At 34.1% G+C, this 12437-nt stretch overlaps 1 protein-coding gene across 1 annotated transcript; it reads left to right on the top strand.

Moving 5' to 3' along the window:
- Positions 1-11569: 11569 nt before the first annotated feature.
- Positions 11570-12229, top strand: LOC126891427 (putative nuclease HARBI1). The gene is made up of 3 exons (XM_050660601.1): positions 11570-11818; positions 11873-12069; positions 12139-12229. Exons 1-3 carry the CDS (start codon positions 11570-11572, stop codon positions 12227-12229), a joined length of 537 nt encoding a protein of 178 aa, XP_050516558.1.
- Positions 12230-12437: the final 208 nt, after the last annotated feature.

The raw sequence follows: 12437 nt of genomic DNA, 5'->3' as shown, positions 1-12437 counted from the left end.
CTAACATCTTTATCAAGTCATTGTACTTACTGTTATTTAATTTTTTTCTTCTCAGTTCGAAGCAACGGTAATTCTGCAGGAATTTGGCATATCGAGCGACGAACATTTCTATTACAGTCAACTATTTAAAAGTCCTCATCCGAAAAGGAATTTTTAAAACATAATTTCCCAAAGTCATGGTTTCGAATTTGCAACCAAACGACATTCGAAATTTGAAAATGTTTGTTTTTTACAGTTCTTCGTACCGTAAATGGACTCATAGAATAATTCATCAAAGATGAAAATGATTTAAAATCCTGTAACTGCATGACACTTACTACGAATGGGTTTTTAGGCCTGCAAGCTTTTATAAAATTAGCCCAGTCGTTACAAGTAAATATTTCCGAGGATGATAAATGTTTTTTCGCTCTCTCTATGATGCTGTGTTCGCCATCAACCTCCATGTGTGTGTGTGGCCACGAAGTAGAAATTTATTATTTATTATTTCAATTCCTGGAATGTGAAACACCAGCCAGAAGTACAACATTACCATCATGTTCCTATTCTGGTCTGTACAATTATCTGACCATATTGTTATTTCCTTGGCACCTGAGTTGTGCAAAAAATTAGTGGCCCATTTCAACATGCACGAGGCCATTTCATTACCTCCACGTCCTCCTCTTAGCTCATCCCACAAAATACACCAGGTAGCGTGGCTAAGCTCATGAATTGTGTAATTCAGGGTCCATAATTTACGCAAATCAAAGCAGACCAATTTGTTAAAAAAGGCGTCGGCAAACATTTTTGAACATCTACCATATACACTGTATAACATTGATCGTTTGATGCTATTTCTTTATCCTTTCTTTTTAAACTGTAACGAAGCGATGCTTGTGTTAGTCTTAGATGATTTTCTTGATCAGTTTTAACTTTTTCTTTTTCGGTATTGCTCAATGTACTTTCCCTAAGTTTAGCAGTAAATGAATCGCAAGTGTCACATGTATCATTACTGGGTGGATGGAAGGAGTAATTAAATTATTCGTTGAATACTTGCCTAAACTGCCAATCTTTTGCAGGAATCTTCCATAAGGATTGACATTCTTCTACGTATAGGGAGTACATTTTGGAAATGTTTAAGTGGCCACCTAAATATAATTTTTTTGTTCGTTCTCGACTATAATGTGACTGGTAGGTTGGATACTTTTTAATGTGTTCTCTTATACTCTCCACAGTAGCCTCCGATGTTTTATTGGATGGGGTATGTCGTCCTCTTAAGTCTGGTGTTATAATACCAGAATTAAGAGCTTTTTAAAGCTGTTTTAACGAAAGTATTCGAAACTGAAAGAGTATTTAAGAAAGAAGTCTTGCACACTTTTATATCCTGATTATTAGAAGTTAGTGTGTACGTAAAAGTATTTTGTTTTTCTTTTCCGTCATTGATTTGGTTCTCGGTACGTCTACGAGCAACGTAGCGGGATTTTACATGCGAAGCAACATATTGTCTTTTGCAATCCCAAGTTGTTTCTTTATTCCAAAAGGCATCAAAAATATGTTGCCTCTGAGTTTCGCCCAATTTTGTGGAGCATTTGTTGCGACAATTTCGACAAGCAGGCTTCATTTGTTTTGCTGGAACGGATTTTCCTAATGATGAAACGTATTTTTTCCAGCACATTTTTTGGATTTCGTAAGGTTTTTTTCACTGCTTCTCACACCGTACTTTTTACCTTTTGCTACACCAGTATTTTCTACTGTAATTTCATCATCAGAATCTGTATCCGGGTATGGCTAATGATGTTAGCGTATTCTTGGTAGGCTGTTGAATGAGCTCCGCATGAATTTCTAAATCAGAATCACTTGAAATAAAGTCCGGATCTGCATCTGAATTATCATCGTCATGTGTTCACTGCATCCTATAGGAACCACGTCAATGTAATTTTCTTCTTCACCAACCATTAATTCAGACAAACCATCAGTATTACATGTATTACAAGAGAATATCTTATGTTCCATCAATGAAGTTGGATCTTTATTGGGCAGTGCATTAGTTCACTATTCCTTGCTTTTAAAACGCTTACATCTGTTGAGTGTGACGCAGATTGTAGATCATAGTTAGTATTGCCATCACTATTATGAAAAATATTTCCGTCACATCTATGGCCACTATTTTTTGTATCATCTTCCCTCCCCACAGATGATTGTGAAGGAAATATATGATTTCCAGCAGCAGACAAAAGTTGATTGCCATCACCTAAAAAAAATCAAATAAAACAATTTTAATATTTTTATTAGTTACCTATTCTCAATAAAATTGAGAATAACAGAATAATGGTAAATTATTATAACATTCCTTTGACCTTTAGGGTAACTAAAATAAGCATTTAAACTTAATGACAAATAGATTGATGTAACACACAATCTAATCTAAAGAATATCAAAATACAGTAAGGCCTCTTTTTATGCAGATTAAGGCAATTTTGAAGTTGTGTAGTTGGTGTTTCATCCAAAATTTTCTATTATAAACAACTAATTATGATTTAAATTAACTGTTCACATCCAGATATCAGTAAAGCAAGCATTTGCAATTCGGGGATTCCCTTTCTTACATGTCACTATTACATCATATTGAGTTTCGCATTAAAAGGTATAACATGTTATTGTTTTGAAACACAATTTTCTCTTAGCGGTGCTTTGTTCATTTTTCTAATAAGGTAGTTTAAATTTTGTTGATTTCAACTTGCAGTGTAAGCAGCAAATTTTGATTTCTAGGTTGAAACGTTTAAAGTGAGTGTCAATAAACTTTTATTTTTCATTACAAGAGTTTTCTGCCATCTCAAGATCGTAAGTCTATTTTTTAATGTCTTTTTTAATATTTTATTTAGCCCAATGGAAAAATAAAAGATAATCAATTTTGGCGAAGAAACTTTTTGGTTTTATGTGATTTTAGAAAACTACAGAACGTGTCCCCACTTTTACAAGGCAAATAAAGTTTTTTATTTAATGCGATTTTTTATATGCGCTTTTATGAAGAACGTCCACTACATAAAACGAGACCTTACTGTAGTTACATTCTTATCTACATCAACAAAAATTTGTATGGTTTTCAAATTACCTGTTGTGTTAGTATGCAGTGTTTTATTTTCTCCTCCAAGCATTCCATCAATCTTCTTGTTCTACTGTTAAACATATTAATTTTTGCTTTGTTCATATTACAATAAAACGATAAAAAAAAGAATCTTGCACAAACAAATAAAACCACATTAACTCGTTTGCTTATGACAGTTCAACGGTTCTCAATTCAATTTAGTTAGGTTAGGATTTAACTTGACACAACGTAAACAGCGCTGTACCTAAGCAAAACTAGTTAGAACCATGAAACCCAACTCCAAGATAGGTTTATTTAAATAAACTCTTATGAACCAAAGTAACCCATCTACCAATTAGGTCTATTTTGCTCTAAACATAAGTTTAACTTGAGGTTCTTTAAACAACAAAATTTTTGTTAATTTTATGAATATGGAGAAAGGTTATATGACTTTTAGAATAATAAACAAGCAGTTCATTACTGTATATATCCTATATTACACAAAAATGGAGTTGGGATAGTCTGGCTCTCAGATACAGAGTTATTGCTCATTTTTTGGCATACAATTAAGAATTTTGTATTCACCATTGGCGTGCGTACGGGAAATTAAAATGTTTATACCCGTATGCACGCCAATGGTAAATACAAAATTCTCAATTGTATGTCAAAAACGCGCAATAACTACCTCTTAAAACCTACCAAATTTCATTTGCATATCGCAACCGGTTTTAGAGGAATAAATAATTCATCAGTTTGCAAGAAAGAGTTCAACATCCCATATCTCGGAACAGAAGCATTTGTGGACATATGTTTATAAAGTAAACTGTCATTATTTTTTCATGCCGAAATACCCCTTTTGCCGCACATTTAGAAACAACCTGTATTGATGAAGACTATGGCTAGTTGTTAAAGTACCTAACTTTGTTATTATCCAACATAAGCAAATGAATCCAAAAAAAATGTTAAGAAAGCTTAAGGCTACATTTGAGTTTTAATTTCAATATTTTATAGACTAGAATATTCCACAGGGTGTTCCGAACATTAAGGAAAAACACAGTATGATTGTTACACCTGATATAAAATAACAATTACCTGTCTAGCAACAAGATTATTACACCGATATTTTTAAAAAATAAGGCTACAACATACTAAAAAATCACTCAAATCACGTCCCATTTTTAAGGTGTTCCTCTGTGACCAGAGATCTCGCAACCGGACAATTCGTAACGTCAAAATTGAATTATTCTGTTTATTTTTGTTAACATGGATGGAAACTACATAACTGTTATTACAGTTATAATTGAAATTATGTTTATCAATTTAATCGGTACTGGGTTAAACATGTTCATGTTTAACACATTTTATATTTCGTGTTTCAGAATATATTTAGTAACAGTCTTTGAACACAAACAAATATTAAGTACATACATACCAACTTTTAACAGTTCTTAAAATCCTATCCTTAACCTCCTATTCTTAAATTTGCATATATCTAGACAAAGGAATAATGAAATAATTCGCTAAGCCGCCAACCGTATTTAGACACTCCCAAATTTCTAAGCAAACATTTTGCAAATGAAAGATTTTTACAGTCGAACCCGCTTAGTAAAATACCCCTTACAGGAATATCCCGCTTTGAGGCCCCGAAACGCCCCGGGTATATGAATACTTTTGCTTAGCACGAAGGCTATTCCAATACGCAGGTTCGACTGGAATTCTTCTTTTTAGGGTGCATGTCCGTTCCGAATGTTGGCGATCATTCTGGCTATGATGACTTTGTTAGTTGCTATACGGAATAGTTGTGTTGAGGTCTTTCTATACCATTCTTCTCCATATTCTTCTTCGTCCTGGGGCCCTTTTCCCTCAATTTTACCTTGTAAAATTGCACTGGAGTAGCTCGTATCTGCCTTGATTTCTCATTATATGCCCTAAGTACTGCAGCTTACGGCCCTTCACGATGTTGACTAAATCTGCGGTTGTGTTCATCCTCCGTAGTACTTCTTCATGGTCTGTCCATGGTATCTTCAGGATCCTTCTGTACAACCATAGCTCAAAAGCGAGACTTTGGCTGGTTCTAAAAAAGAACCAAACCAAAGCTCGTATTTCTTACATTATGACTATGAATAAAACCTAAAAGAGAAACACTATAACTGGAACTAAAACTAGACTAGAAAATAAAACAACCGCTTTACTCGTTAACCACCCCAGACCACAGAGTCAGGGAAGGCAAGGTGCACCGCCCAAGGCTGACGGGACAAGCCCGTGCAGGCCGGAGGACGACTGCGGACTGAGATGCCGAGGACTGGAATCGCCAGCTTTTATAGAAACGTCGACTGTGACGTGCACGACAGCTGGAAATTCCAAAGCCTCGACGGGTGGAGCTTCTGACTCGCGTCAGAAGAGAGAAGGCGGGGCGATGCAGATCGAGAGCATAGGCCTCGATGACACTACTATACTATATAGGTCATTCTACGAAAGAGTGGTAATTTGAGATATCTATATATATATATATATATATATATATATATATATATATATATATATATATATTCTTTCCCAACCTATCGAATTATTATAGTAGTCCAACGACATTTTTTTGAGTGATGTCGAATTGACATACTATCAAAATTTTTACGTTTACATATTACTTTTAAGAAATTTTCATGTTTTTATATAAGTTGTATAATTATTAATTTGTAACCACGAGCAGTAAGTTAAGTTTTGTTTTGAGTTTTATCTAAATTTAAACATTTTTATTTGTAGACAGTCTTGATAAAGAAAATAAAATTTTCGAAAGCTCGACTAATAAGTTCAAAGTGTTTCACTGAATAGCCCAAATATTTATTGACTGCATTCCCCAATAAAATTTTTATTACATTCCAACAGTCATTACATATTAACAATCATATATATATATATATATATATATATATATATATATATATATATATATATATATATATATATATATATATATATATATATTATTTTAAATTTGTGTTAAAATTAATTCAATTTGCTAATAAAATCTAGATTATATCTAGAGATTTCATAATCCAAAGTCAGCAAATCAGTAGCTCTACCAGATGGCCTGCAATGACCATTTTCTTTGTGCGTGGTGACAGGGGAGAGAAAGAAAGCACAGGGGAGAGAATAATTTCTCATAGAAATTGTTTTTATATGTAAATCTCTCCAAATGAACTTATTATACTTGGTGAAATAGGTAGTGTTATCATAATATTTTCATGTAAGAAAGTTGATAGCTCAACTTGATGGCTTATAATGACAAAAAATTCACTTTTATCTTATGAAACAGGGGAGAGAAAGAAAATACACACGACGGGCGTATGTTTATTTATTATGATAACAAACAAATTAAACAAATTTTGATTTCATACTTATAAGTTAGTACAAACAAAACTTAACCAATGAACAAATAAACACAAACAAAACAGAAAAAAACAAGAAACAATTTGCGAAAACACAACAAAAATGGATTCCGTGTTTCAAATTAAAAAGAAACATTTTTTCACTTTCATAATACTTTTATGTGAATAAACAAAAAACGATAAGTACAAATAAATTGTATGCAACACCTGAGCATATATTTATTTTTCATTCACATTGATTGATTCGGGGAATACATAGGTTATTACCCTCTTCTTCAGAAGAATAGTAGGAGCAGGCAAAATTTTAATTACGTCTTTGTGAAAAACGGTGAAAATGTCATTATTTCTAATGACAAAATCAGTCTTCTCGGGGTTCGAAACGCGCAATCCCTGAACTTTCAGTTCTTGACCTTCTTCTTCTTCTTCTTTAGATTGTACTTCCAAAATAGAACAAACATAACGATATTCTTGGTTTTTGAACCTCATCTTTATCAAAACGGTATCTCCTGGTTTTACATTTTCCAAATGTGTTTCCTGTACGTTGTTTTGCTCAATGTATGGACTAGGAGACAATTCAGGCAGCAGTGGTTCACAAGAAATAAGTTCAGCTTCCTCATTAAAATAATCTTGAAGTTGTGTTCTTCTAGAAGGATATTTAATTTTTCCTAATTCATAGTGGGGCCACTCGCTGTCTTTGTGTTCAGGGTTTAAATCCACGTCTCTGCAACACTGAAAACAACTCATTGTTTTCATAGAAAGAGTTATGGGGTCACTCATGATATGCTTTTGAGTAACCTGATGCACCTTCATTGTACCAAGAAAAGGAATAGTTTTTGATCTACAAGCTTCTATTTTAGTTGCCATCGTTGTCATACTATCTGTTTCTATAACATGTATTGTTATATTTCTAAGTCTTTCCTTCAGTTTGCTTACTAGAATGTCAAAAGTACTCAGATCATTACCTTCACCCACTAACCGATCAGCGGTTCTTTTCACTGTGCCTCCTATACCGTCACAGGTCCCCTTTCCATGTCCGGTTTCATAATAATTCCAAGTGGAATATACAAGTGAAGGAAAATACGAGTCCAACATGTTTCCAAAGATGTAAAACATTAACTGATTTCTATACTGACTTGATGGGCCGTCAGATAGAAAATGTATCATTTTTAAGTTTGGCTTCTGTTCTCTTATCCATGAAAACACAGGTTCTAAATGAGCTATTATTCCTGAGGGTCCATGGTTCAGGTTTTTGGAAAATGTACAGAACGATTTTATTTTCAAAGCATCGTGTATGCTATTTTTGAATGAAACTGAGACAGTGTGCAGAGAAACTTGCTCGCGGCTCCCGCCAAAGTGGAAGCTTTGTACTTCTGTTGCATATTTCAAAGAATAATTCTCACTGAAATCCATATGAACCAAGATTTCATCTGGATGCAAATGTACCTTCAAGTACTTTAACGCAGCATACTGATTTCTGATGATACCTTGATGAACCATGAATTTGTTCATCATGTTTTCTAACTGTTCAACAAGTTTGTAAGCACTTATTTTCTTCCTTAATTTCATTGTGTGCTTAGTTTTCTTTTGTTGTCCATTTCTGTCCTTGTATGTTACTTCTTGTGTTGTCCATGTTTCATAATACACATCCATTGAGCCGTTGAATGTATTGTAATGAGGAACATTGTTTTTGCATTCATTGCACTTTCGCAGTAAACACTCTGTTCTTGCATCCGGACATGATAGCTCTGTTGAAAATTCCTTAGCACATTTGCTATTAATGATCTTGTTCCGATAGAGGGTTGCTACTACAAAATCTGTATTTACACAGATCGTACATTGGCATGTATCTCTAAGTTCTGGACTTTGGTAGGTCACCCAGAAGGGCCGCAGCCGACAAAATAATGCATAACTGATTTTGTATAAATTTTGAGCATTGAACTTTTTATGTAGGTTTGTTAATGTATCATTAAGATACCTTTTCTGCCTTTTCTCTTTTTTACAGTTTTTGTATCTCTTTTCCCGGGTGCCAATCGACTGTTTTCATCTTCTTCAAGGAAACAGCGAACTTTGTGTTTGACTTTATAGCTTAGAGCTCTTTGTTTATTTCTTTTTAGACGATTATTTACCCTTGTATATCTTGTCGAGTGACTGGGAAGTAAAGAAGAGATATCCTTGATAGCATTACATTTTTTCAGGATGGTTCTATCACCAAGAATAGAGGATACGTACATGAATTTCTTCTGCCGTTCTTGAATGTGTTCGAAATTATGTTTCAACTGAGCCTGCAAAGCTTCGCCAAATAATAGTTTTCTACCAATCACTTTTTTATTTTGACTAGTCATTAGTTTTTTCACCGTAATCCTTGGAGTGTCTTCGTGGCCATTTTTTTCCCCAGCTCTTTCGGCTCTCTTCCGATACATATCCCTTTGTCGTTTTAGGATTGCATTTTCTTTCAGTAGTTTTTTGTTCCTTTGAATTATTTTACTTCTGTCGCGTCTGATTCTCTTCTTTGCTGATTTTATTTGAACAGATTCTTCATTGGTTTCTTGGTTTTCTTCATCACCAGAATCAGGAGTTACAATATTGGTTTCTGTTTGAGCATTCTTTCGTTTTTTTGTGTTCTGTTCTCTTTCTCTCCACACCCGTTTTGCTTGTCTATGTTCTCTAGGGTTCATATCTGCCACCAATTTGACCAGTTTTTTCTTCTTTTTGTTTTCATATTTTATCTTCTCCTTTTCTTGTTGAATTCGACTTTGCACTGGATCTGACTTTATTCGTCTGTAGCGTTCTCGTTCTCTAGCCCTTTTTCTCTCCAGCAACTCTTCTTTAGTGAGTTTTTTCACACGTGCCATTAGGACAATATAATGATTTATTTAATTAAGCAAATATTTATGAAGTTTTCTTCCGGATATACTCCAACAGGATTATTGAGCCTGCAAAAAAAAATAAAAGATAATACTTACTTGATATATATATGAAGCGTAGGTAAGTATTAATAACATTATTTTAGAAAATGTTCTTTCCCCGGTCATTGTATTTCTCTCCCCTGCCCCTTAAAACACAACAACCCACCTAATGCGACTCATAGTTTTAAAGAGTCGTCGGCGTTAATACAGAGAAGATTCGACTAAGTAGTTAAATGAAATATCATGCACAGACAAGCACAACTGCAAAGGAAAGCATGCAACTTAAAAATGTTTTATAAAATGTTCTTTCCCCGGTCATTTTATTTCTCTCCCCTGCCTCTTAAACGACAGGGGAAAGAAAAGCCGGGGAGAGAAAAAAGTTAGGCTATTTTAATTTTACTCAAAGCACATGGAAAAACAAGAATAGAAATCGAGTTAACCCTGAACTATTACACTAAATGAATCAGAATATTTTTAAAAATTGTAGATAAAGGTGTAACTTACCAGTTTTTATTGTGGCCGGGGAAAGAAAGCAACGAATACTAAGATTGTATTTTTATTTAAACTTGTTGACACTAAACAAAACAAACTCACTCTATGCACATCACGAGTCAACTGGTGGATTCAAAACAGAATGGAGTCTATGATCAGCTGTTTTGATTTGTACTGGAAACCATATTGATTACCCGGACGGGAGATTTGAAATGGGACAGGGGAAAGAAACAAAAATTGTGGACAGAAGGTTTTATCGGTAGTACTCTCTTGGTGCATTTTATGTTTTGTCTTCAATGTGATGGGATGCTTGTTGAGGTGTATCATAATCGATTTATGAAAAAAGTAAGTACAAATATATGCAATAGACTCAGGAAAAATAAAGTTGAAGTTAGGAAGTCACAGTTGGGACAAGGCAGGGGAGAGAAAATCGAGAAACAATTTACATGGTGTATGTAATGTTGCGGTTTTAACTGATGTATTTTTATTGACCTATATAAGTGGTATTACACTGTAGGTGTAAGAAAAAGTACCACTTACAACCCTACTAGGACATATCTAGGGAGGACATAGAATTACCACTTTTTCGTAGAATGACCCATATACAATATTACATTTATTTATATAAAACACTTAATACTACACTTCATATTCCTTATAGTCTTTCCATACATTCCTTGACCACTTCCTTCCATTGTTTTTTGTCCAAAGCTTTTTGTTTCGAGTTCACAATATTATTTTTTTGTAAGTCTTCATATACGCTGTCTTTCCATCTCCTGCATGGTCTACCTATTCTTCTTTTTTATATTGGCTTACGTGATAGTACCATTTTTGTCATTCTTTCCTTTTTCCCCTTCTTTCAATGTGTCCTAAATATCGGATTCTCTGTGCTTTTATTGCCGTCGTTATTTGTGGTTCGTTATATAGTTCTTCAATTTCATTATTATTTCTTCTTCTCCATTGACCTTCAATTTTCGCGCCTCCATATTTTGCTCTTAGTATTTTCCTCTCCCATCTTTCTAAAAGGTCTATTTCTGATTTTTTAAGCACCCATGTATCACATGCATATGTGGCTGTAGGTCTGATAACTGTTTTGTAGATTCTTATTTTTGTTTTTCTTGAGACATATTTGGATTTCATTAATGATCGCAATGTTCCATACTTTTTGTTTCCTTTTGCTATTCTTGATTTTATCTCCCCTTCTTCCCCATGTCCCTTTTCATCTACTTTTACACCCAGGTAAGTAAAATCTAAAACTCTTTTAAACGCGCATGAATTTTCTCCTATCTCCAATGTGAAGTTGTCTTCTTTTTCTTTATCTGTTTTTCCCATTATCACGTATTTATGAGAAGACCAAACATTTTTTGCTTCTTTTGTTATATTGCTCGTTAATTTTTGCTATTCGTTTGTTATTCTTTCTTGCTTGTCGTTAATAGTATTAGATCGTCTGCGAATGCTATACATTGATGGCCATTTTTAAAGATCGTTTCCTGGGCGTCAATTCTCGAGATTGATCGTTCGCTGAACGTATACGTTCGTGACGTAACGAGCGAACATTTTCCAAAAATGCAATTCTGGAGGAACGAATCTTAAACGATTCGTTCGAAATCATCGCTCAAAATGATCGGTCGACAACGAGTGGTCTTTATCATACGTTCGACAACAACGGCGTTCTTCTTAACCTCAATTTTATATTTTTTTGTTAATAAAATTTTAGTAAAATGAATGTGGAGGATTTGGTATTAGAAAATATGTTGAATGTTGTGAGGGAAGCGGAAATTTTAGTCGAAAACGGCCGTGAAAGACATTTCTATGATAGATTTAGGTTAGATCCGTTTCAACATCTCTCTGAAAATATGTTCATTCGGATGTTTCGTTTGAACAAAGAATTAGTGAGAAATCTAATACAGATGCTAGATCCTTTTCTAGCGCCTCCTAGGAGACCTCACGATTTGGACAAACAAACTAAGGTGAGTTGTAAAATAATACAAAATGTTAAAATCTAAATAAAATTGTGTTTTTAGGTACTGGTGGCATTGAAATTTTTTGCGTCTGGTAGCTACCAGCTGGAAATTGGTGCGAATGTATGGGTAGGGGTTAGCCAGTCTTCTGTAAGCCGGTGTATAGAGGAGGTTTCAGCTGCTCTCAATTCTGATGCGATTTTTAATGAACATGTAAAAACCCCTTCAACAATAAGAGAATGTGAAATCATACGAGAAAAGTAAGTACCTACTATTCTAAATTTCTGCAACTTAAGTTTTTGGCTTGAAACCTACTATCTTATTTCCAGTTTCAACCAGAAGTTTGGGTTTCCCGGAGTTATAGGAGTTATTGATTGTACTCATGTAGCTATCGTACCTACCACCTTCAAGAGAAAATAAAGAGCAATTATTTGTGAACAGGAAGAGATACCACTCAATAAACGTTCAATTGGTAATTTTACATTCTTTCATAAATTGATTGATATTGTAAATAAGTTATTTTTAGATATGTGATAGTAATTATAGGATAATGAATGTAAATGCACGTTATCCAGGTGCTACACATGATGCATTTATTTGGAATCAATCCAATTATCAAAATGTACTA

The sequence above is a fragment of the Diabrotica virgifera genome, chromosome 9, assembly GCF_917563875.1.
Source record: "Diabrotica virgifera virgifera chromosome 9, PGI_DIABVI_V3a".
In the NCBI taxonomy this organism is placed as follows: domain Eukaryota; kingdom Metazoa; phylum Arthropoda; class Insecta; order Coleoptera; family Chrysomelidae; genus Diabrotica; species Diabrotica virgifera.
Note: the sequence above shows the minus strand (reverse complement) of the source record. Positions and strands in the feature narration are given on the sequence as shown.

Excerpts from the sequence above, each read along its gene's own strand:
- LOC126891427 (XM_050660601.1), top strand. The coding sequence starts at position 11,570 with ATGAATGTGGAGGATTTGGTATTAGAAAATATGTTGAATGTTGTGAGG. Across the intron at positions 11,819-11,872 it reads ATTTGGACAAACAAACTAAG|GTACTGGTGGCATTGAAATT; the intron begins GTGAGTTGTAAA and ends TTGTGTTTTTAG. Across the intron at positions 12,070-12,138 it reads TGTGAAATCATACGAGAAAA|TTTCAACCAGAAGTTTGGGT; the intron begins GTAAGTACCTAC and ends TCTTATTTCCAG.